Raw genomic sequence first — 26204 nt, 5'->3', positions numbered from 1 at the left:
AGATTATAATGTTTAATTGTTACAAGCAGTGACCTGCCAATACTAACCTTACAGCAAATATTTATTATTATGCACTTAAGTATATTAGAGCACAAGATGAAATATTAAGTTCTGGTTCTTTCTGTTCAGTAAAATTAAATACATGCGCATTTGTGCAAGGAATGAGAAAATAAATAAATAAATGTGGATATAAAATTGTCTGACTTTTGGCGACTCCTAGTGGTAGCATCAAAAAAAGACACCCTCAGACAACAATGCCTCCCTGCAATGTGATGCATAGACAAGAGCTTTTTTTTCCTTCAAAACCTTTATTTTTGCAGTTCTAAAATGCATTTAAAAAGTCACAAACAGCAGGTGTAAAAATCAAAGATTCTTCATTTTAAACTATTTTAAATTAATAATGACATTTTAATAGCCTAATGCAAACAAAAGTATACAATAAATACAACTAATGAATCATGCTGCAACTAAGATTGTTATTGATTGGCAATTAATTTGACAATAATGGTCAAATGCTAGAAACATACTACTTAATACATAGAAATTTAAACAATCCAATGATCCCTGTTTGATATACAGTAGCTGACAAAAGCATGTTTATTGATACTCAGATTAAATGATTAGTTTGTGGCAGATCTAACAAGAATGGCAATTTTATTTAACCTAGACCTCGGTCAAGTTATCTCAGTATGTCAGTGGAGTTAGCCACACAGGACAGCACTCAGAAAGTTTAAACAGTAACAGATACTATTACATGATAAATATTTACAGAGTCGCAGAATCATTACAATATTCGGAAAAACAGTTACGCCGGATATACTGAGAAAATTTAACAAAAAGTGCTAACAACAAGTAATCAAAACTTTGAAATTCAAATATCAGAGCAACGCACATTTTAAACAATGGCCATATAAAAGTGTAAGAACCGTCATGTTAAATCTAGAGTGAGTTTGCAGCTTCTTAGCACCAAGATAACAAGAGGACAGTGAGAACGATCACTTTATCTTTTAGGGTCTTTCCAGAAAAAAACTAAAATCACCCCATCAGAAAACCATAACTGTCAGAAGCATCACTTAACATCTTGCAAAATAACATGTATGGCCTCAAAATGCACAACTTTCCCTAACTTCCCACATAGATTTTCCTGGCAACATTAAGGAAAGCTGCAAAACAGTGAAATCACCAGGTTAGCAGCACAGGAATAAAATTCATATGGTACTAACTGGACAACGACTGCAGTTCTATAACGCCATTCTCAAAATTCCCTCAACATCCCAGACTAAACCTCCTTTCAGCGTCTCAAAAGATGAATTCCTGTAGGACTATTATTGTCCAGAAATCTTGACAGATGTTTTATCTGACTCAGAAATTTTTTCATCTACACTTTCCCAGTGTAGCTTTGATGTTGCGATCACTTGCTGACAGGAGTTTCCCATCAGGAGATAATATAGTTTGCACTGAACTGAGTAGCAGTGCTCTCTGTGGAGCTTTGCATGGTGTTGTGATGTTTTAATACATGCTGAAGTTATGAAGCGTTTGTAAAATTTGTTGGTTTTCCTGGTTACATTCTCCACCTCTTGAAGCCCATCACCATACTGCAGCCGTAGCACATTGTCACCACAAATGCAAATATCTGGGACAGAAAGAGTAAATAGCAGTTGGTCAAGAAAAAAGCAACAAAATTTTGTAAACTATGAAACAAATAACAGCATTTTTACAGCTCTAACCAGCATTTATTTGGTATTTTTAACTTATACTATAATTGCCAAACATAATTACTGATAAAAATTATAATCTTAATTTATTTATTTTTTAATTTTTTTAATTTTTTTTAATTTTTCTGTCAAACTTACTGTTTTAAAAGGACCTGGTCTTTGACACCAGAAATTAGCGGTGTAGTAGTACATTTAAAGAGTAAACTGGGCTTAAATGAAATGCAAAGAGAGAGAGCTACATGAACTACTGGCTCAGTTCTAGTTATCATGCTGTTTTATGGCCTGACAGGTCTAACTGATAACAGAACACCACAGGCATACATCACATTCTGTTTACTAGCATGTTATCAGAAGGTACATGCAAAAGTTTAAAACCATAACCAGAGTTAAGTCAGCAGGTAAGTTACTTAGTACTTTCAAATGTTTCAACTGACGTGTTTTTCTGACAGGACTCATTGAGAGCCTGAGAGAGAAATAACCCTGATGTCAGATTTAGTTTTCAGCTTCAGTGACTGTAATGAATAAATCCTTTCATAAGTACTATTACTTTGAAAAGTGCAAATTCTGTTGCAACATTTTACCTTTCAAAAGCCCTTCAGCAACTCCACCAACTCAGTATAACACTAAACACATTTGACATTGGGCTAAATTTGTTCAGATAGTTATGTGAGTGCATTACAATAATATGAAATATAAAATGGGGAAATTATGCACGCACTGTCTGCAATATTACACACCTAATCTGAAAAGATACACAGCACTCACCGTGGCTGCCACATTAATACTGTATTGCGTGCCACTCAGGACTGTGAATACGTTGCCTCGAGGATAGGTTATGCACATAACAGCTTCAGTGCTGTTAGGCAGCGGCTTGATGTGGGCTCCTCCATTTGCTGCTGTAGTTGCGGCCTCCAACACGAAGGCAGCAAAGTAGAAAAGCAAAGCTATGAAATGGTAAACCACATCCTGAGAAAAATAAGAGAGAACGCATATGAAACGACTAGAAATAAGTTCAGTTTCAGGTTTCAAGTACAAACAACTGCAGACAAACTGAACGTCTGCTTTTTGTAAACTTGCTGAGCAACTGTTAAATTCCATTACCGGGGACAAGGTGTGAAAAAGCTTGTCCTTTGGGACCAAAGAATGACCAGCATGTGGATTTTTATCCTACTGAATAATTATCTGATAATGGCTGCACTGGTTAATCCAGCTACCTGTACGCTGGCATTCATATAATAAACCAAACCATCTGAGAGAAAATGAACCATTTTAGTTATTTTGGTAGATACAACACACACAGCAAATAAAACAACAAGAGAGAATAAAACACACAAAAGTGTGAAAAGATTTAATGAACAAAAAAAATGACATATTAAGAAAGAAGATCAAAATACAGAGAAAGGAATTAAAGACAGAGGGAGAGAGACAGAGAAAAGAAAGTGAGGGCGTGTCAGAGAGTAAAGGAGGTTAATGAGAGTTTGTGTTGGCGACTCTGTGAGCCTGGCGGGACTACAGTCGGGCCTTTGTTGTGCTTTGGTGTGAGCTCATCATCCATGTCACTCATTGTTCGGCTGAAAACAAACAACCCCACACGCCTGGCTACTCCTGGGAGCAGGGCCCCGGAGCCTGAGGCAAGGCTGTCTCTGTCTGAGAGCCCAGACTTAACACAGAGTCCTCTACAGTGACATGACACAAGAACATGGAACAGGTTCTCACTTTTTTGTCTCATGCCATTGATATATTTATCATAGTTATGCCCTGCACAGCAATACTAAGAGAGTGTCATGTAATGCTGATTACTTACCCACATGTAGGAGTTACAGTTCCCTTTATGTTAAATTACTGAGCATTTCTAAAGCACAGTGATTGGTCTATATATGGCTTAGGCTCATTACCATACCTGAATTTTAGACTAGGACCCCCCTAGCCTATATGTGTTACTTTGCCCTGAAATAGAAATTGCTGACAAATGCTGCAGTTACAGGTGGTGGTGGTGAGTAATATAAATGCAATATATACAATAGGTATGGTTGGAAATCAAAGGAGAAAGCCAAAACCAGGCATCATACTGTACACCAGACCACTGTTTTACAGGGATACACTTAAAATAAGCTGATTTCCAACTTCTATAGAGCATTCACTGTTTGATGTGTAGACAGTCACTGCCATAAGACTCACTTGCAGTTTTGCCACTGAACCACATCTCTGACTTTCATGCACCAAACAACAGCTGCTGCCATAACAACATTTTCAAAAACTTCAGTGATTGGACTTTTTGCTAATCAGCTGCATTTATATAAAATCACTGTCAGTTGTCTGACTGTGCTTTATGACATGCAAGATTACTGCTTTACATAAGCGTCAAATTGTTTTTCAAAACAGAGGGTGCAACTTTTAAATTGTAATTGTTTAATTTGTGTTCCGTATATTTTGGTATTTTTTTAAATCAACCACAATATGGATAACAAAGAAGTATTATGGTACATCTGGAATGTATTTAATTTGCTAGATAGATAGATGAATGGATGGATGGATGGATGGATGAAAAGACAGATGGGCAGATAAATACAATGATTAACTCAGACACTGACTCAGTGATCAGTTCACTTACTACCATCTACTGCTTACCAAGAAATTCCAGTCAGTGTTGATGCGGTCAGCCAGGCCGGTGATGAGGAGCGTGAGGTAGGTGCAGGAAAGGAAGAAGCTGGTGACAGAGACAAACATCACCCAGCCCTGCAGCAGAGGCACGGGCACATTGGAGGAAGCCACCAGGATCCATACTAAACCACCAAATAACTGAGGATATAAACAAAATCTCACATTGGTGACAGATGCAGTATGAATCTTATTGTATATGCTGACAAGCATCAGCTCTGTAATCATCTAGACAGAGAAGGCAAAGGCACTTTTAAACAGATTGCTTGGATTCCATTTCATAGTTCATTATGCTTTGGTGGACACAGTTGTATAGCTAAGGCCTTGTCAAAGGCTTGATACACTAGGAAGACCGCTAGTATGAAAAAGGTATATATGCTGGTACTGTGTATGGAACTTGGAGATGCACACATCCGACTTTTTTGCTTCCAATTCCTATACCTCATCTGAAGATAGCTATTGATACTTATTCCTGATGTGATACCAGTGCTCTCTTTTTTACCCAAAGTTAAATGAAGCCACACAAGTAGCTGTGTGTGCTAATGTGACTGAGGGACACTGTACTGAATGTGGACGAACCATATCTGAATCCATCCATTCTTAATTGTGCAGCGCACAGCAATTTTGTCTCTCCTGTCAAAACCAACTTTTTCCCCCAGTTGCACCTTTAGAAAACGGACAAGCGGGATGCAAATTTTGTTATAGCGAGGCCACATGGACAATACACAATGTTATCTTTGATACGGTTCATTTGGACAAAGGGCAACCATTTATAGACTTTAGTTGAACATGTTGGAAAAGTCTTTAACCTCAGGTACAACTCTGTATTTATATGACGATTGATGATGATTTAAATGTTTGCAGCTACACAGGCCTTCAGCTGCAAACAGGCCTAAAGATAAACAGTTAAATAAATAATAGCCTAGAGCACTGTAAAAGTCACCTTGCAGGGTTAAAGGTCAATGAAAAGAGAGAACAGAGCTAAAGAAAGGACTCATGAATGGACTGTTATTACAGTCATTATCAATATTATGCAGGTAGATGATGCTCATAACATATCTGGTATTTTACAGGCCTACAGTGGTGGAAACAGTTTTTTTCCCTCAAGGCCAGACCTGGCAACAACGCTTGAGGCGACATTTGCTTTGGCTGTCAAACATAAGCAACAAATCCAGCCTAAGGCAGTCACGATCAGTGTGCAGGCAACGTTTAAACACTAAGCAGCCCGCACACATACAAGTGTAAAGACCCTGTTAGCAGCCTGGAACTAAAAAGTAAATTATTAATAAAGAAATACTGACTACAGGTTAGATAGACTTCTACAATACCAATGGGGTCACAGATGAATGTAAGAATAAAACATACAGTTGAATATTCTACAAGACGATACTCACTATTTCTAAACAGACAAGGGCTCCAGAGTAAGTCCTCAATACTTCCAGTCCCAAAGGCAGAGAAATAGTTGGCGCTGGGAACGAGGTGGCAGCGGGATTAGCGGCTGGTTCCGACATCTCTATGTCACCCTCTCTCTTCTCTCTGTCTCCCCCTCTCCTCTGCCTCTCTGTGTCCCACTAAAAAGACGCCGTTAAACAAAGGACGGGAGCAACGGGGGAAATTCCTCCGGAGTCATGTGTCCCCCCCCAAAACAGGTCGGACAGGTGCAGGGGCCACTCCCTGGAAACCGCTGCTGCATTCAAAGACATCACGGAAGCTCCTGCTTTATTCATTTTGTCAACCTCACAGTCCATAACAGTGTAAATTGGATCAAATGAGTGAAGGTGGTGTTAACTGGGTGATGCTTTATTCTGAGATAAGGACTGTAGATGCAATACTTTAAATTTAACACCACAAGTTAAAATGCATTGTTGCATTTTTCAAGATCCATGGTCAAACAAGATTATGTAGTCCTTAAGCAAATGTAGAGATCAAGCTCTTGCGTACAAGGTTGGCAAGATGAAGCCAATAAAATGTGGATGAGTAACTGAGTTTTTAATTAATTTATAGGCAGAAGTTGCCGAGTACAACAGAAAGGGAGGCTAGAAATATAACACCTATTCTCCATAACAATAACCGAATGGATTCCTGCGTATATTGATATCAACAAGTAGGTTAATGGTTATCACATCCTAATAAATTTGATTGTGACGGCATAAATATGCTTTTATAGCTCCCTGCTGTCCGCATCAAGTGTGTCATAAAAGTCTTGAGGGTGTGTTTACAATGATGAAACACCATAGACTGGTCAGTCCTCTACTGGTTGTTCACATTCCTTTTATGCTCTCCACACCCAAAATGTCACTTCTTCTTCTTTTTTTTTAATCTCTCCAATAATTCACATTAATTCACATCAAAAGTAACTGAAGACATCCGTTTCATTCTCATTGAGGAAGTCTTTTGGGGCACTTGACTCCCTGTGTGTGAACAGCCACCAGCAGGCTCCACCGCTCAGGAACATTGGTGAGAGGGCAAATCAGATAGTTGGAGTCATGAATGGACCCCACTGACTCCTGTTAGAAATGAAAGGGCTGAGAAACAATGGTGTGTACACTGGTTGACCTTCACAGTGCAGGAGCAAAGAAGTTTAAAAAGTAAATATTAGTTTACAGACTCCCTGAGGAGAGAGGAGAAGGGATTTCTAAAATCACTCAGTAAAGTTTTCTTCATTTGCACTGAAACATTGAACAGTTGTAACTGGGAGGCGAATTCTTTTTGCAAACAGTTTTTAAATCAAATGGCAAAGTAAAACTGCTATGTTGTTAATTCACTTGGTAAGAGCAGTGTCTTATGGCCAGCCACGGTTAATGTTTAGCTAGGATTTGGTTTATGTGAAACAATGTTGATATAACCTCTGAAAGGGCAATGGCCTTAGTTCAGTTTGGTGTGACTAGCAGTTAGAATCAACGTTTAAGACCTTGTATCCTTTCACATGATATAAGGCCATTGTTTATAAGACCAGGACTGCCAGGTCACAAATTGTTTTTTTAATAGCTAATGTTTTCCACTCTTCAAGAAAATGGGTGAGGAGGTTTTGGGAAGTGGAGATTTGACCCTATTCTCTGTGCATGGAAACACATTTAGCATGGTGGTTCTCAGCAGAGACTTCCATCTCACAGCAGGACACCAGAAGGACTTCTACTACTACTAATCTTTTATTCAAGAAGCAGGGGAGGAAAACAATCAGAGGCTACAATGCTGGGCATTTCACTTCTACATTTTGCTTTGAATGACTAATTACTGATAAAAACAGATACAAAATTATAATAATCATAAGCAATATCATTAACATTCTGTATCATTTTTAATAGATGTATCACATTTACCTTTTTATTTTTGTTTTTTATTTGACATAAGCTCTGCTTGTAAGGAACATAAATTTACTATAGAAACACAACAAAAAGAAATAGTCGTTATCAGACTGTCCAGTATTATAATTAGTGTAAAGAGTGCAAAGAGAGCATTGTACATTTGCAGGGCTGTGGTCAGGTGTGTATTCTTACCCAGACTTTCAGATACTCATCCTGTTGTCAGCAGCCATTAGATTCCAGCTATCTCTTCTAACCTCCCCTGACTCACTGTTCAGTGCCACTGGTATAGATTTGTAGTCAGTGTCTTTCACCCACCTGGTTTTGACTCCTGCACAGAGTTTCCAAGTGTTGAAACAACAGTTTTTATTAATGTTCAATGATTTACTGACACAGCAAATATAAACCTGTGGGGAATAAATATTTAGTTTGAAGATGAAAGATAGAGCTTCTTTTTGTTCCATTAGTTTATTATTTGTGAGTTGAGGCAAATATATGAAGTGTGCAGTAGAAGTGCGTTTTAACCTGTGATTTAGTTTCGGTCTTTTATTTGCATCAGAACTGCAGACTGAGCTTTTTGAGAATGGCACAGTTACATAACAGTCAGCAAAAATTTGAACTTCCTGTGAAAAATAACAGGATGTCTACCCGTGTTAAAATCTGCAAATGTGCTGTTGCACTAAACGTATCTTTCAGAGAAGCTTATTTTAAAAAAAAACAACCTTTGATAGCACTGATATCTTTCTCACAGTCTGCTCCTCAGTTCCCCTCGGCTCCTGTCTCCAGCCCCGCCTCATTTCTCCCAGGCCACGTTCTTCCCTTTGTCTTCCCAGACCTGCCTTCTTCTAGCTGTCCACCAGATGTCCTCGGACTTTCCCTCCTTCTCTCATCACCTGACTGCCCCACCAATCCACACATCTGTTCCTACTTCTCATCAGCCCTGCAGTCGCCCAAGCTCTCCCCACCTGAACCTCATTCCCTAATCAGCCTTGCTCTATATATACCAGTTCACTTCCTTTGTTCCTTGCCAGAATGTTGTGCTATTTGCCGCATCTCTTGCTTCCTTGCCTGTGCCTGCCTTACCTCTGTTTTGACCTATTGCTTGTTTGTTGGACTCTGGATTCCTGCCTGTGCATTACTGGACCTGTTTTGGACTGCCCTCTCTGGTTTTGACCCTTGCCTGCCTCACCATCCTGTAAGCTTTTGAACCTCTTTTTAGAAATAAAAATCACTGAACTGTATTCGCTTTGTGTTTGTGTTGCGTCTTTTGCATTTGCGTGGCCTTTCTCTTAGCCTCTGGTTTCTGTATTTGGGTCCCATCCCCTGTTACCCTCCTAGCAACCCTCCTCCTTATGACAAGTTTGCCATGTAGACATTCAGGTTATACAGAACCAAAGAGAAGGGAAAAGTAGCTCATACTGTGCTTTTGTACACTTTATTCTTCTTGTTCATAGCAAACTGCATATAACAAACAAGGGGTAATAAATGATATGTTTACCAGCACTTTCAGAGCTGTTAGTCACATGCCACAGCTTCCTTCAACAAATAGAGCTGGCTCCCCAAAGTACCGGTAGAGAAGTTTAGTTTGTTCCTTCTGATCCAGCACTAAAGCAGCAGAGCTAACTGAAGTGAATAAAGGGCTTACTAAACTAAGGGAACATTTTGTGTTTATCTAGATGGATTCCCGTTCATGTACACATGGAAGAGGAAAAGTGAGGAAAACCAGGAGTTCTGGTAAGTTTTCCTATGGTACAAATGCACACTAAGATGGGGAGCACACAGCGTGAGCGCTGTTTGCCCTCTACCACATAAAGAAACAGAGGAGCCACTGATGACCTAAAAATTCAACAGAGCAGCTCTACCACCCTCAACTAACACCTGAATGCAAGGCTGACAGCATCACAAATCAAATTTAATGGAATTTTTCATGGTATGTTATTTTCCTCTAGTGTTAAACAAAACATTGTTGGCAAATGGGCAAATCAGAACAGAGTGATATATGTATCTATGTATGTATGTAAACATATATATATATATATATATATATATATCTCATCATTAACTTATCATGATGCTGAGGCAGCAGGTATTCCTCTTCCTCCTCCTCTTCTCCTGCTCTTGGGGAACTCACAGATGAAAAACATGGTGGCCTCACACTCCACATGACCCCATGTTCCAGTGCTGAGCAGCTCCACGCAGCTGGAGTTTGTGGTTAATCTGGAATTTAGCTCCTCCTCTTGACTCCAGGCTGCAAACCCCTGAAGGGGGCTGGAGTCTGCATACACATAAGTGCTTGTTCCATCCTGATGACAAGAACAAGGGTGAGAATTAATTGGGAGCTTTTTCACGACAGGGGACACTCTCAAAAATGGGTTCTACTCACTGAATCGGCTCTCAGAAGAATTTTTATTTCTCGAACATCTGTTTTTTATCAATCACAAGAGTCTAAACATGTCATATTTAGTAGTAGTGGCAACAGCAGTGTGTTTTTCATCCTACACAGAATGACCCTTCATCATTAATTATTCAGAAAAGTTACAAAGTGCTCAAGACTTGTCTCATATTTCACTGTGGGTTTTTGTTGCTTGTTGTGGATCCTCATGAATCTTAAACTCTCTTCATCTTGAACAAGTACTGATGGCTGATCTGCCTCTACTAAAAGACCAAATACTGAAACTCCTCCTTCTGCAGTGTGTGTGTGTGTATTATGTTCTGCTGGGAACAACTTACTGTGTCTGTGCTTTGAGCCTGCACTCCTATGTAAACTCTTGTCAATCCTGCCCAACTGACATAGTCCGCCATCAGACGGTTGGTGTTGGTGGTTTTTGGCATGCCCAGGGTGCCGCCTCTTAGCTTGCAGTTCATCGAAGCCTCTCTGAACCTCTTGAGCTCTTTCACCAGGAGGTAGTACCTCTCTTCTGTTTCCTTCAGCCCCAAGATGACTGCATAGGGCAGGGTTAGGGGTCAAAGGTCAGTGGGAGTTAGGCAATTCATAATGTGGCATTAAACTTTTCCATTGCAGGTCAGAATCTAGGGCTGTTGTACCAACCTGTGTAAAGTTCAGCCACATGATTGGAATAAAAATGAGGATCTATATAGCAACTCTGCTGTCCTTCTCAGACATAAAGGGAAAATTAAACATTGTAAGTAATTCTTTAAAATGGACAAATAAGAAATTGGCGTTTATACAGGTTTCCAGCCCAATTTAATTTCAACCCTGCAGAAACAATAAAGGGAGGGAGGGAATTCATCTCGCTTAACTGCCACTTGATACACTGAAATGTATGTTAAACTGTAGGTATCATAGCATGAAGGACTCACCATTTTTCACAAACTTGACAGCGTTCCTCAGCTTGCCTGTATTGATATCCAGCTGTCCAACCACCTTCCTGTACCTGCCACAGTCACATGTGGTCCCTGCAAGGGTAAGCACAGGATTTCACTCTGTGCAGATGGGTCCTTTGCTGCTCCATGGCAAACACATCTTGCATCACTGCCTTGAGATGCTGAGATGTTAACACCACTGAAAGATCATTTGCAATGAATTCTGTGAGTTTTTATTATATGTAAACAACGCAGAACATATTAGAAGGTTCTGCACTACATTTGAAATGAAACCATGGCGATGAGATTAAAATCCCAGCTCCCGGCTTTAATTAGGTGTTTTTTTTTTCACTTCAGATGAACAGCGTAGGAAATGTAGCTCCTTACAAATATAGTTTCCCAATTACAGAGGACAAAAAGTACAATTAAATAAAGTCATTACAATTTAATATTTAGTTGGTTCAGGGGTTTTTTACTTTTTTCTGTCAGTCACTGGCTGAAGTCTTTGACCCACAGATATCAGCCAAAATTTGTTTATTGCCTTGGTGGTTCTCTGCCAGGTCTGTACTGCAGGCATCATCTTTGCATGCTTGTGTCTGTTATATACTGTCAAGCAGCTAAAAGCAAGCCAGTATGCATGAGTACACAGCCAAAACTTACCATTGTCTTAATACATCCTTCTTACAGCAGTGTATTTAATGTTGGTCCCCTCTATGGCAACAGACCGCTGAATGCTGTTTGCGTCCTTTATAGCAGTAACTGACTCAAATATAGTTTTTCTGACTCTGGAACTCTGACTCTTACTAGTTCAAACCCACTTACAAGACTGAAAATTACAGGGAAACAAAAACATTTATTGTCCAGCTGTTTATTTTTTAATGTAACTTTGTTACAACATCATGTTGGTCCATGGACAGCTCAATGGGGTTGTAGTCTTGTATACAAATTGAAAATTGCTCTGAGCTTCCTCACCTGGTTTCCCTTTTAGACCAGAGGGCCCATCCAAACCAGTATCACCTTTCTCACCTACAGAAGAACAGACATCAGAGAAAGTGCTTTTTTCTTTCAGTCACTGAAAATTTTAATAGATAACACAGTACCATCACTGTAATCTACCAATAATTCAACTTACTGTCAGCTACTTTTGCTATGAATGATACTATGCTGTAGTTAGAAAAGATTTCCACCAGATGGCTGTATCATACATTAAATGTTTTTTAAAAAGGCTGCACACCGGTTCAGGTCCACTCGGGTCAAAGTTTAACCTGTTACATCCCAGATTTGTTCCAGACATCAACATGACAACAAACACATTCTTTTAAATACAAAGATGTGGGTAAATTGTAACTTTTGTGATTAAATATGATCCTGATTGTTTTTACTTATTTATTTTTTGCTGTACATATGCTTATGCTACAGCTTTACTGTGGAAATTAACCCAACTGGCAGTTGCAAATTTTGGGGAAGTGGGCTGCAGTACAAACATCACAATAGGCTGGTAGTTGTATGAGGAAGAACAGTGACATGCTGTACTCGGACAAACTGACTAACCTGAGTGGTTTTTGTGATTCAGATGGAATTACAGTTTGAGCACCCTGACAAAAAAGTGAAAACAATGACAACAACTAATAAGTGAAAATATTTCCAGACTCAGCTTCTTATTCTGTTGCCATATATGAACTCAGTAATCACACACAGTTTTGGAGTTTATAGCTTCAGATAGGTCTTTTGCCCAAGTAAAGTGTAAGCTTTAATGATAAGCAGACATATGAACAGAATTATTCCAGTCAGAAATGATGTGTGTCTATCTGTATCTTGAACCAACACCAATTTTACCAGGGTGTAAATGGGAACAATTTTATGTGAGTGACCCTTTAACATGATAGGAATTCTGTAAAAGAGTGGCTGAATTTTAGTTTGTGATTGTGCTAAAGCCAACATTGCCCTGAAAACGAGCTTGTTTTTTTGTTTTTTGTTTTTTTTCCCCAGGTGTTTTACGAGCTACAGGCACTTGGGATCAAGGAAAATCCAAACCTGTGACCTCACTCCTCTGCCTGAGATGGCTGATGCACAACCACTTTCCTGTAAGCCTAATAAACATAATGAATACTGAGAAAAGTGAATGCCTAGAAAGGCAGACAAACGGGAACTGCCCGTAGAAATAAAAGTAAAGATCGAAATTGTTTCAGCCACGCTGGACAAAGCAGCTGGATGACATCATACTGTAGGATCACATTTTTTTCTATCTTTGGATATGATAACTTGAAACATAAAGGAAAAAGGGGAAAATACAGACCTTTTTAAGGAAATTGCAATTGGTTTGAACCAATTCCTCCTTGTGTGTATTAGTCTCGGTACTAATTAAGTTTACTGATTTTTGTAGAAACGCCCATTCTGCTTTTTCTAATGTTTTGAGTCTACAGTTATGGTGCAGCAGTCCAAGCTGAGGAGGAGTTCAGGAAGCCATATTTCTTCTTTTAGGCAATAATAAAGTAGAACTTCACAGCTACATTATTTGCTATGTTTTTTTTAGCCAGTTGTTGACAGCTACAGGCTCTTTTTTTTTCTGCATGCTGAAAACATTTCCTGGCACTGGAACAAGGACAAATTTATACACGATAGTTATAAAGTCAGTAAATCTTTCTCTCTCTTTGGAAAGATGTTTTTTTTTTTTTTTTTTTTTTTTACTGGACACAGGATTGGAAGCGTTACCCTTGCTGCACTCTTGTTTGATTTCTGTATACTGTAATGCTAATGAAAATGAATAAGGCCTGTGTTTACACTGTAGTATAGGGTTGACTGAGAAAGAGATAGAGAGGATAGAGAGCTAGAGGCAGAGACGGTGTTTACATTTACACTAAATATAGTAACATGAACTTTAAATTAAAATTTATATATTAAAATGACTTCCTCTTGTCTTCCTCTTACCTTTGTCTCCAATAGGCCCCATCTTTCCTGTGAGGCCCACCTCTCCTTTGAGTCCCTTCTCTCCTGGGATTCCTGTGGAGGAAGACAGACAGATGAAGAGGAAAATCAATTATGAAGAGGATGACAGGCGTTTGAGACACGGTAAAGAAATCCCCTCATCTCTATCTGATAGTGATTTTCCAATCCAACACTGTATGCATGTATACTCGGAAAGGTGGTAGCCACTATATTTCAAGAACCTCACATTTGATCTGAATTAAATATGGTAGATTTCACTATTATCTATTATTTATGTCAAGGGTCAAAATCATCATAAATTGGAAAGATCCCTTATTTCTAGTCATCCGTTCTGTCAGGCAGGTTTGTTACTTTTAGTTATGACCATATCATGGCTTTGATTATTTCTATTTTGCTTCTTGAATTTTTTGTTGTTGTTTTGTTTTCAAGCCTAATCAATATAATTGCATGCTCCCACCTCATCTTTAAGAAATTATGTCTGTGAGCCCTAAGGATTTTTTCCAACAATCTCACCATAGTTTGGTTCATAAACTGATGCTGTGATTATTATGATTATTGTGCCGGTAAATAAACTGGAGGAAGAAATGTGGATTTATTGTGGGCACTAACCAAAGTGCTTTGTATTGAGATTTTCCGATTACTGTCACCTGTCTGGCTGCTTTAGTTTGGTGTTAGGAGAACTCACTGAGACGCTGAGAAAGTTGAGGCATGATATTGGATATTGCAGTGAAAGTGTAGGAGGACAGAGATATTGTGTGCAGGTCTGTGTGTGTGTGTATGTGTGGGAAAACTACAGAGCAGACTCAGGTCTTCTGCCAGCTCTAGAATGAGTATTTCCTCAGGAAACTATTCAACTGGAAATTGATGGCGTTTGAAATACTAAGTGACGCATTGGAGAGGCCTATTGCTATTAGAGGGATTTTGGACACACACACACCCACAGCCAGCTATTCACTACTATTTCCTATGTCCCACTTTCTCATGTTGATTTTCTGCTTGATGATTTGTGAGAAGTGTTGGCAGAAGGTGTGAGGTATTATGGATTGTGTGAGGTCTGGTAGACTCCGTAAAGCTGCGGCCTTCGGGAAATTTCACTTCTCACTATAATGTGTATGCAATTTTTGACCAGTTTTCTGTGTGAATGTCTGAGAAGCACAATCACAGAGTAAATATTTTGACAATACTGACCTGAGAACAGATTGCGAACAGTGATTATAGGTGTTTGCTTTTTGCCATACGAAGAAATGTAATCGGTTAGTCTCATGTTATTCCGTCTGTGTGTATAAAAGTTGATTAATGCTGTTTTTGCTGTGCTTATGCCTGCCAGTTAAACTGTCTACGTAAACGTCAAGATAACAGTTCTTCCTATCACTGCAGTTACTCTTTGTAATGGCCAACCCTCCAACTGGCTTAACGTCTGGATTCTCCAGCTGCTGGAGGATAAAGGAGGTGAAGGCCACATTTTTCATTCTAATCATGGAGCCCAAGACACATTTTAAACAACCTTAAGCTATTTCAAAAACGTATTCATTCTGGCTTCAATGGACTAGAGGTTTTGAAGGCTTTCTAAATACAAGAGATTTAAAATCGTGAGCAGGTTTTAGAACATTCATCACACGTTGCTTGCTCAATCATAATGAGCAAATACTAATACCGGTATTTCTGCTTTTTAGAGCTTAGTGGACAGCGGAAAGACAGCTGGGCTACATGAAGCACAAACCTTGAGGCAGATTTTCCGTTTACTGTTTATATGCTTCACCTCTGGCTGTCCCAACAGGTTCCTCTCAAGAATTAAGCACATTACATAACACCACTCTCTGCTATCTGTAACACTGAAATTCCAACCTCAACAACGACTTTGAATGAAACACAAATGACAAATGTCAAAAAAAAAAAAAAAAGTCAAGCTCAGCTGTTTGTTGACGTTAACAAGCTTGGAACAACAAATTGTTTTTTTGTTTTCCACCGGAGCATTAACGGTCATGCCTTCCCTTTTAACATTCCAAAATTAAGCAACCGTTTCCTGTAAAAGGGCCTAAATTAAGACAGGGAATACATGCGTCATTTGTTGAGCTGCTGACATACTGCAGTTACAAAAAATCATACATCATAAGAACCTGTGTTCATGCCTACAGTAAGCATACACACAAAGAAACCCATAATGACTGGGTTTGCTATACTGTTGAAAAATATCCGCAAAGTTGAAAAGTTGAAAAAGGTTCACATGTACTGTACGTGCTTTCTTACTTTTGGACGTGACTCAAACTGTTCTGGCATTTGTCTTTCACATAGTTTGATGGGGGAAGTGTGTGTGTGTCTGTTGATGTTAAGTGTGTGCGTGTGTGTGTGTGTGTGTGTGTGAGAGAGAGAGAGGACCTCTGTGTGAAGTTACTGAATAAAACAAACATCTGAGGAGAACAAGAGAGCAGCCAGGAGCCAGTGCTTAGTGTGTGTGCCTGTGTATGCAGTCATGTGTTGAGTGTTTTTGTGTCCATGTACACATAAATCTGCTTTCCTTTTGCCTACATGCTGGCATTCCTTGTGTGCAGTACAGTACATTGTGTGTAGTGTGTGAGTATATGGGTGTATGCTCAGACATCTGTGTACATTATAGGCCTGGCTGGTTGGGCCAGCTAGTCTACCAGCCAAGTTGGAACACACATGGCAAAGTGGGACGCCACTGGTTTCCTCAGCAGCAGTTAACACATCTGTTTTCTCCACAGAAACACAGAAGTTCAGGATCTGTCTGTCTGTCACAGAGCAGAGCAGGCCTCTGTATCTAATGCACAGTAAAGGACTGGAGTGTGTCTAGAGCAGGAAAAAAGACAAGTCACACAGGGGTGTCTGTTTGGGGAAACTTCAAACACAGAAAGTCAGACTTGATTGTTTTGTCCATGTTACACCAGCAATGCAAATAATATTTTTGAGTCTTCCCGTTCGGTTTTTCTCTTTTTCCCCCTTTGGTTGTCTTGAGCCCTTGCACATGTTGGAAACATGCTAATAATGATAGCAAATGTGGGAATTTCTGTGTTAACCATTAACATGGATTCAGAATGAAATGCATTTTTAAACTGGCAAGTGGCTTTGCAAGAGCTCTTTTTGTAGCATGTGGTATTGGGAAAAATCATAAAAACATAAAAATATTCCCTCCTCATCTGAGCACCCCATCTCAACTGTTGATGTTGATTTGTTCCATTTTTCTCCAAGATTTCCTAGTGTCAAAGTGTTGTTTTCTCGATAATAGTGTCCAGTCATTTTCAAGATACTGAGCATGACTGAAAACTCAGTGGAATTATGCCCCATTCCTATTTTGCAGGATCAAGTTATGACCAAATAACTTCCTGTTCCCCATCCATATGCAGCGTACAGAATACATGGATAGATGCTAGATACCTGGAAATCCTGGTGGTCCATTCTTGCCCAGTTTTCCCTGATCTCCCTCCTCTCCAACCTCACCGGGATCTCCTGGATTAAAAACAGACAGACAGAAAATAGGACTGTGAAAGGGAATTTGTCCAAATCGAAAGTGATAGCCATACTATGAGAGGAGAGCACATTTTGCATTATGTTTCATGCACAGCTCTGTTCAGGAGCGGCCTGTCAGACACATGCTGGTAAGATGCCTGAATATAATGAATGTAGCAGCAGTGTGTGCAGCTGGTTTGCTTTCCCGGTGTGGAAAAGGTTAAATGTGCTTTATTCCCACTGGCATGGACAGAGCATCAAAGCAATCACAGGATGATGATACATTAGAACAACCATCAGAAGGCCAAGAACTACTATTGCACACTCACTTTGGTGAGTGAGTGTTTACGTATGAGTTCCAGTGCAGGTCCATTTGTGGGTTTGGGTGCAAGTCCTGCAGTAAGGCTAGTCTGAGTCACTTGTAGATATAAACATAAGATTTACTCTTCATATTCCACTTTAACATATGTTAAGCCTATTTTCAAAAGCACTAATGTTGCAAAGGTATTAATGTCACAACGTATTTTGCAGAGTTGAAAGCAGAAGTGAGGCGCAGGAAAAGTGTCTCTGGTGCGTCCAAAAAGCTCAAAGAGCTCTTGGCAAAAAAAATAAATAAATTTTGAGAGGTTTCTAAGAGTCCATTAGGGCCGTAATTTTACCACAGTTGGTGATGCCAACAGCACTTTATATCTTGTTAAGTGCTGGGCTTTGAAACGAAGGATTGTAACAAAGCCCCTCTATTAGCCTGGAGGAGTACTTAGGAAAATTGATTACTGAATTGTGCAGGCTGTGTAGACATTTTCAAGCAACCTAAATCACCCTAATTTCAAGTGATCTTGCCTGCATGAATTTTTTTTTCCTATTGTAAACTACTGAAATGAAATCCTGTACAGTAAAATTGCCACGGTGCCTCACTTCTGTGGGATTGAGGTGTCAAATCACATTGAGACCTCCCAGGTCAAACATATTCTGGCAGTGATTTAACACATTAGTAAGCAATAGGATCCATTTATGTGACATAGGTGATGGAGAGCTTACTCAGTGTGTTGACCCACAGCATCCAACACTCACATCTTTATAAAACATAAAATACCGGTAAATGTACTTCAAAATGCTGAACTCACAGTACCAGTAAAAGCAACAAAACTATGTTTGTTTAAAAAGCTGTGTGGACAATTTTCTGGAGTGTGAATTATGGGAAAAATGCACGTCCGACACCCACTCAGATATGCAGACATACACACACTTATTCAGAGACTAACTCTGTGGTCAGTAGTATCTAGGATGAGTCTTGTATAAATAATCTGTTCAGTTTGGTGGCAGCTGAATAAATACACACTGTCACAATGGGACTTTCTTACCAGCAGAGAAAATTCAGTGGAAAGCTGACAAAAAAAGCGTGTGTGATGCTAGTGTTGACCTTGCTAACTTCCGACCTACACTACCACTGGACTTAAGTTCAGTAATATTGTAAATTAATTTTTGTCATAGAGAGCCAAGCTAACATTCATCTTTCTACATTCAAGAATTGTATAGTTTCCTATTAAAGGCCTGGTTCACACTGGTGACCTCCAGTCTTAGTTTCTGCATGTTAGCTCCTGAAGTAACATCTCTCAAACTTTCTTTCAAGCCAGAACTCAAAGCCATGTTTTTCAGGAGTGTTAAAGGAGCTGAAAAAAAAACAAAAAAACAAAAAAACGCTTAGTTTCACTGTGTGTTTTATTAGGTCTGTCTGTCTGAATCAGCAGGGGAACAAGCTACTGGATGTCATAAAATAGAAAACACACACAGGGAGGCTTTCCCTCCAAAAGACTATGGGGTAGCTGACTGCACGCTAATAAACTACAGGACATTACATGCTTGGTATCTTTATCATCAGCTCTGTAAACCCTAAAAACCCATTAGGGGTGTTTCCTCACAATTTTCCACTCCACTTTTTTGTCTGACGCATACAAATTGTATGCAGCAAACAAAACAAATGTCTACAGCATGGACATTTTCAGTTCTATGACATTTTCAGTAACACTTGTATATGTTTACAGGGAGTGAAGTATATGCACTGCACTGTATGAGAACATATACAAGTGTACTTGTCATCTGTCTTTGCATTTTTGTTAATTTTACTTAATATATGGCATCATATATCCTGTGCCATCAGCCATCATACTCCATACTACAGATTAGTTTCCTGTAAACATTAACACACAGACACACACCTGTGCATACAGGGACATGTGTTACCTTTGGCTCCAGGCAGGAGGGAATTGGTGCAGACCTCTGGAGAGGCAGAGATGTAGCTGAACACAAACACGCAAAACACCAACAGTCCTGCATCGTATCTTCTCGCCATCATCTCCCAATCATCACTGACCAGTTGTGAAAAGCCCAGACTTTGTTTTAGCAGGTGGTTGCTAGTGCCAAAGCATTCACCTCGTCAAGTGTCTCCTATGTAACAGTTTTAACTGTAGAACCAGAGGATCAGTGAAGCACTAATGAGCAAACATACTGCTGGACAGAGGATCAGAGAAAGGCTGTGCTGCTGTTTTTAGAACACACACACACACTTAGTGTGTGTGTGTGTCTTATCAGTTACTTGTCATAATGTTAAACAACACTTTCCAGAGTTCTGCATTCCTTTGCATCTCTTGCCCCTTGGAATTTTAAACCATGTTTAATTACAAGTGTAATTCATAACTTTATTGATGTGATTTAAATAGATACAGTACTCAGAGATCAGTGGAAGAATAACAGTAGGGGACACATACAATGTGATGTATATATCTTTATTGCGTTCAATATAAATAAACATTTTCAAGTAAAACCGTGCAGCATGTTCACATTGTGAAATTGCACAATGCAAAGCTTTGCATCAGATGTTTAAATGTAATGCAGCAGTGCACCTGTCAGCGATGGTGCAAAATGGTAATGATTTACAAATCTACAAAATCTCAGTGTAGTTCTCGCCATAGAGACACAGCCAGAGACACCAAGGTAGTCAAAAAAAAAGCAAAATGTTTTGGTTTGGTGGCTTGACTAATTTGTTAAGGTGGCACATAACCACAGAACAGTAGCTATTGTTGAAATTTGTATTTTGGGAGGGGTGCTTTCAGTTTTTGCACTGTAGGCCTATCTCCTTTTAGAGGCTCAATGAAGAATGAAAACTGTTAATATAATACAATTCATCTAAGTTAAAATTGGTAAATAGTGTCAGTCAGAACAAATAGGTTATAGAAGTGCAACATATGGCAGTATGTAGATCCCGAGTAACAATTAACTGTGACATACTGGACATTTCTGATGAATCAGCTGAAAAATAAGGTAAATATTTAGGTTAAACAGAGAGAGCGCCTTGTTTAATAGTAAACATGCCTGAGTCAGAAGCACCAGGGATGTTTTCTTATCAACAAGCGAGTAGCACCTCTGGGCCTGCAATTTTTTTTCCTCTTTTCCCCTCCTCCTCTCGTCTTTTACTCTTCCTTCCACCCTTCAGACCACAAACCATTTGGTGGGAGAGGTTTATGCTTGCACACACACACACACAAATGTACATTATGTACATGCACTTATGCACAAAAGGACATGCCACAGAGACAAAGCAAAAAAAAATTAAAAAAACCCAAAAACCGTGCACAAGAACAGAAATGCTGTGCGCACGCAGATTCTTGCATAATTGTATCCTCTGGTTTGTCACTATGTGATGAAAACATACAGGGATTAGAGGGTTTGGAGGCCTTGGAGGGGCAGGGAGAAAGTAGGGAGGGTGGGTGGCAAAAGAGTGGGAAAGAGACAGAAAGGGATAATGACAGAATGAGAAATAATTAGACAAGAAGACACAGAAAGGCAAGAGACAGAGCAAGAAACAAAGAGGGCCAACAAGTAAGGAAGAGTGTGTGGTCAGAGCCACATGTCTTGGCACAAAGAGGAATTTCCTTATTCAAGAGTTATGCTTCCAGGGATGTCTTCAGCTCTCCATCAGTAAGACAAGTCAACGGGGGCGTTAGTGTGCTCTGCTGTTTGCAGTAAAGGGAGGGGGTGATGTTACTAAGAGACCATTAATTGGAAAAAAAAAGAAAAAACAAAAAACAGGGAGATTCATCTTAATCAGACATGGGCTGTTGTTCCCTCTGGGACAGAGCTGGCTAGTCATCACTTTGAAAAGCAGCCATTTCGAGGAGAGGAGTTAAATGCTTCGTTGCTTTTACTGTGGTTGGCCTGTTATAATGTTATTTGTATTTACAGACAAAGATCTTTCAAATACATCCAGTATTGGCTCTGAAATTACAGCACATTTTTCTTCTTGCAGTCAAGTTACAAGTTTTTTTTTTTTTCTCCCAACTGTTGCAAACTCTGTGTTCTTCAAAAGAAATAATATTTGTCACGATTCTCAGAATAGGGACCCAAGAGCACAACTTGGGAGGCAGATGTTAAAGTAAAGTGTCTTTACTTAGAAACAAAAAAAGCTGGGATACAGAAATCCAAGCAGGCAAACAAAGTACAAAGGGTCAGGCTGAGGCAAAATCCCAAAATCAGGATCAGTGCTGGCAGGCAAAGAACAGAACACTGAAAAGATAAGACACATGGCACAAAGACAATCTGGTAGAGAGCAAGCGGAAGTGGGCCAGTATATATACTAAGGAGATAATGAGGGAATAAGGAACAAGTGAGCAGGAGAGTAGGGATTAGGAGCAGGTCAGGTGATTGTACTGGCAGGAACAGCAGGCAGGTGTGAGTGACAGGGTTTGAAATGACAGCAGCATTATAACATGTACGAACAAACAACTGGACAGAATGAAAGAAAGGATGAATGAGCAGACTGAAACTCTAAACCATGACAAATATAGACCTGTCACACATGGGACAAGTTGTACTGTAGTCAATCGATTTGGGTTGCTGATTGTGACATTTGTTCCTTTTGTGTTATCTTTGAACAACATTTTCAATCATGAACACGCTTGAAAATATCTCAGGCCTCACAGACTCAGTATCAAAATTTGTAAAAAGTTTTATTTGGCTTCTTCCACTGTTTGCTCCAAGCTTCAAAGTCTATATCATTCCTGCTGAGGAATTTGTTGATGAGGAGAGCTGGGTGTTTTGGTACGAGGGCTCTTTCGTGGCTCTGGTGTTTCGTGTTGCTGATGATAACTGACTTGCTGGTGTGGCTTGCTGAGTGAGAATTTAAAAGAAACAGTTTCAACAGCACACATTTGTGTGACCAACATTTAAAAAAAAAAATCAACCCTGCTGTGAATGCTGAAGAGAGTGGTGAGAGTGAACCAAAACAGTAAAGTTTCTGGTTGGAAAACCAAAACAATGAGCTGAATGATGCTAATATGCTCCATAGAGCCATCAGGGATAATCCTCTGTGGGTTTGTGAACTTTCACATGCTAGTAATATATCATGTCATACCACACAAAATGATAAACAATAATACGACAATACAGAGAGCTCCAATGTATAGTAGTAGACAGAGTACTGCGTGTGTGTGCTCACGTGAGAGACAGTCCCATCAGTTATTAATCATCCTTTAATTCTTTGTGGACTCTGTTTCAGTCGAGGTCTGGGAAAGTGCAGCATTCCTTCTCTGTGTGTGTACCACACACACACACACACATACAAATCCATAGGAACAGCCCTGCTATCCTGAAGGCTAATTGTTTACATGTGGTTTGGATTGCGTTCTCTAATTAAGAATGTGATTCACACTCCTGGATTGAGGGTTGACTCCATAGTGGTAACCACACCACAAAACAGCCCTGTTTTCTCTGCTGCTTTAAAACCCATTTACAAGGCTGGAAGTACCATTTGTATTCTAAAACAGCAGAAGCAGCAGCCCACATGTGTCAATGACAAATCCGCCAATAGCAACTTCAGCATATAAAATGGTCACCTAACCTCTGCAGTGAACCACATTAATTTACTGTAGAGCATGAGTGTCATAATTGGCTCAGTGACTGCTGTGGAAGACGCTGCTCTGCCTGTGTTTCCTGGTATTTAGTGGGATTTCAGGCACAGACAAGGCTTTTTCCTGGGAAAGCGGCGAAGCATGCAACAAACAGTGGTGACAACCAAAGGCGTGCACTGTGTGATGTTTCTCTTTGTTGTCATATTTCCACTTTGTGGAAAGTGAGTCAGAAGATTTTCTCCATCATTGAATGATCCTCACCAGGAATCAATTAAAGTCATGTTTTAATTTGCCTCAGCACTTAAATCAGCTGACTTCACAAGCAGTCAACCATGAGCTCTGGTGGTCTGGGTAATCGGTAGGGCTGTCACTGGAAATCCTAAAATGAAGAGTCCAGTCGTGAAAATCTGATATTCAAACATTTTGACAAGTATGCTGACAAGCAAAATACAAGGCGGAGAAATGAATAACAGTGAGCAACTACATTTAGAAGTTGTATAAACGCCCTTTCTTTGCTCAACAAAGACAGGGCTTGCAACATTCAAAAAGATGTTACTTACCTTATGTTTCAGCAGTTCAAAGTTCATTTAGACGTCACGAAGGACCCAGTTTGGCTGGGAAATTTAATTTAGGAAAGAAATCTCATGACAGATTTTGAAAATTGTACGTGCAAAACAACAGTATTTATGAGTACAGACTCATCCGTGGTTACAAAGTATTGAATGATGTGATGTAAGAAGTATTTTTCTCTCAAGTGGATTTACAGTATACTGTGACATTATGTAATGCTAAATTTGAGTCACTTTAGCTTCCAAGCATCTGAATTAATCACATTTCAAGCAGATACGGTAAATAAATTGTACTCTATTGACTCAAATTAGACACAAAAGTAAAGGTCTTCCAAGATACAAACATCTATGTCTAGGCCTTGGGCCAACTTGACCCACAGACCTCCTCTACTAAGCCATTGTGGAAAGACCCTCTCAGTGTGGTCAACAACACATTAACTTCGCACCTTCCATCGCAGACTGAAAACTCATATCTTTGTCTTTTCCCATGAAAGACTACTCCCACGGGATGATTTCCCCTTTTTACTCATTGTGTTTGCAAAAACAAGTATCGGAAACCCTTCTCCAGCATGAAAGTTTGTAAAATAAGCAAACTCACAGATTATTACCAGCCGCAACAATGTGTCTGGTATTGTTTCACCTTGTGATTTTGTGTGTTTGTGTCATCATGGCAAAATGTGGTCCTGAAGATACCTAATGTAGCAAGAACTACCAAAAGCCAGTTTTGAGTACTTTGTCGGTTATTTATATGTCTGTCAGTCTGTCTGTGGACACATTTTTTCACGGTAGCGTCACAACTGTGCAAGATGCAGTCAGGAAAACTTTACAGGCCAAGCTCAAAGATGCGTGCAGTCTGACCGGTCTGAATAACGTAGTAATAACTACTGAGTACTGGGTTGGAACGTCATGATGTTGACAGGTGTCACGGCTGGTGTGATCCCATGTCACTAGATGGTCTCCGGTTTGATGTCATTGATGCTAGTGTCTGCGCCTGCGTGTGAACTCCATCACTGAGCACATATGTCCAAACCAAAACTTAAAATTCCTTTTCTATAGTTGGATACTTTGCAGCCTGTAATACAACAGACTACCACTTTTAAATATACAACTGCCTTTCTCTGTGTAGCTTTACAAGAACAGACCGGAATAGAGGACAAAATTCATGCAACAACACAAAAATAACCGACAATAAATATAAAAGTCAGCACAGATTTTGAAAACAGTGTAGTCCACAAAATGCCATTTTCAGTCGTTCTGATGTTTGAGAATAAGCAGTAGACACATGGAGTGGGAAATTACATTTTCACATCAATAATTTTGTTTGTAAGGCTCTTATTCTTATACCACAACTGCTTCTACTGCCCGCACCTCTCTGGGAAATGAGCTCTGCCCGAGATCGCCACCTTCCTCCTCTGTGTGCCAGGGGACATCCATTGATGCTGTTTTTGATGACACCCATTCCAACTGTCCAACCGTGCTTGTTGTTGGGTCGTCCATGGTACGACACGTGCACATCAGGGGATGCCACACCTTCTGTCACCCAGGTGCGCTTGTTGAGAACATAACTTCTGGCCCACTTCCCCCGCCTTGTTTTGGGGATAATAAGTTCAGCCATCTGAGGAAGCTGCACATCTGGCTGAAGGGCTACTGCTTCATCAGAAGCATCCCATGTGTGGACAACTCAACCACTTTCTATAAGAGAACAGGCCTGTCTAAATATGACTGACTCCACCCAAATCTTGCAGGTTCTCGTCTACTATCCATGAACACTGAACTCACACTTGACTTCTGCAAGGCACTAGGTGCTTGAAGGTACGACGACCAAAATACACCCTATTTTCCACTTACTGCCTCTGCTCCCGTCCACAATACATCTGTTCTTATTACAAATGGTCATCATAAACACTGCTTGTCAGTCTCCTACGGACATTACAGGCCAAAAAATCGAATAGCTATAAAACCTAATTACAAGATAAGTATAAATATAATATAATTCAAAATCTATAACTCATTCTTTTGATGATTCCCTGGGAAGAGTCCTTTAACCCCCATGTTTTTAAGTCAAGACGTTGTTGTTTGTTCTCTCTTTGTGTTTTTGTGCTCTCGACATGATGGAAAATGTGGGTTTTGCCCTCAGTGGTTCCTTGAGAATTGAATAAAAGTTGCATGAATGAATGAAAGAGTAAACCATGAACAGGTTCACAGTCTATCACATGGGTGGAAGAAAAAAATGAAAGAGTTTTCTGTCTTTTCCATCTGGCGTCGAAAAAAAAAAAAGAAAAACAGCTGGTTGTGCCTTTTAGACTGAACGCACATGTCCCG

The 26204-nt window shown here is 39.7% G+C and overlaps 2 protein-coding genes across 3 annotated transcripts; both read right to left on the bottom strand.

The window, feature by feature from the left end:
- Positions 1 to 261: 261 nt before the first annotated feature.
- On the bottom strand, positions 262 to 7983 carry mal2 (mal, T cell differentiation protein 2). Its single transcript, XM_041045179.1, has 5 exons — positions 7871 to 7983; positions 5768 to 6880; positions 4344 to 4514; positions 2481 to 2681; positions 262 to 1633 (listed from the first exon to the last, which is right to left on the bottom strand). Exons 2-5 carry the CDS (start codon positions 5882 to 5884, stop codon positions 1562 to 1564), a joined length of 561 nt encoding a protein of 186 aa, XP_040901113.1. The 5' UTR covers positions 5885 to 6880; positions 7871 to 7983; the 3' UTR covers positions 262 to 1561.
- Positions 7984 to 8750: 767 nt separating this feature from the next.
- On the bottom strand, positions 8751 to 19897 carry colec10 (collectin sub-family member 10 (C-type lectin)). 2 transcript variants are annotated; one of them, XM_041045177.1, is made up of 7 exons: positions 19652 to 19897; positions 17339 to 17410; positions 13928 to 13999; positions 11972 to 12025; positions 10997 to 11092; positions 10406 to 10617; positions 8753 to 9978 (listed from the first exon to the last, which is right to left on the bottom strand). In XM_041045177.1, exons 1-7 carry the CDS (start codon positions 19761 to 19763, stop codon positions 9742 to 9744), a joined length of 855 nt encoding a protein of 284 aa, XP_040901111.1. In that variant the 5' UTR covers positions 19764 to 19897; the 3' UTR covers positions 8753 to 9741. The 2 variants fall into 2 exon arrangements, with proteins under 2 accessions (XP_040901112.1, XP_040901111.1); XM_041045178.1 differs by lacking the exon at positions 11972 to 12025 and having other exon boundaries at positions 8751 to 9978.
- Between the last annotated feature and the right edge of the window lie 6307 nt (positions 19898 to 26204).

Source organism: Toxotes jaculatrix, chromosome 8 (assembly GCF_017976425.1).
Source record: "Toxotes jaculatrix isolate fToxJac2 chromosome 8, fToxJac2.pri, whole genome shotgun sequence".
Lineage (NCBI taxonomy): Eukaryota > Metazoa > Chordata > Actinopteri > Toxotidae > Toxotes > Toxotes jaculatrix.
Note: the sequence above shows the minus strand (reverse complement) of the source record. Positions and strands in the feature narration are given on the sequence as shown.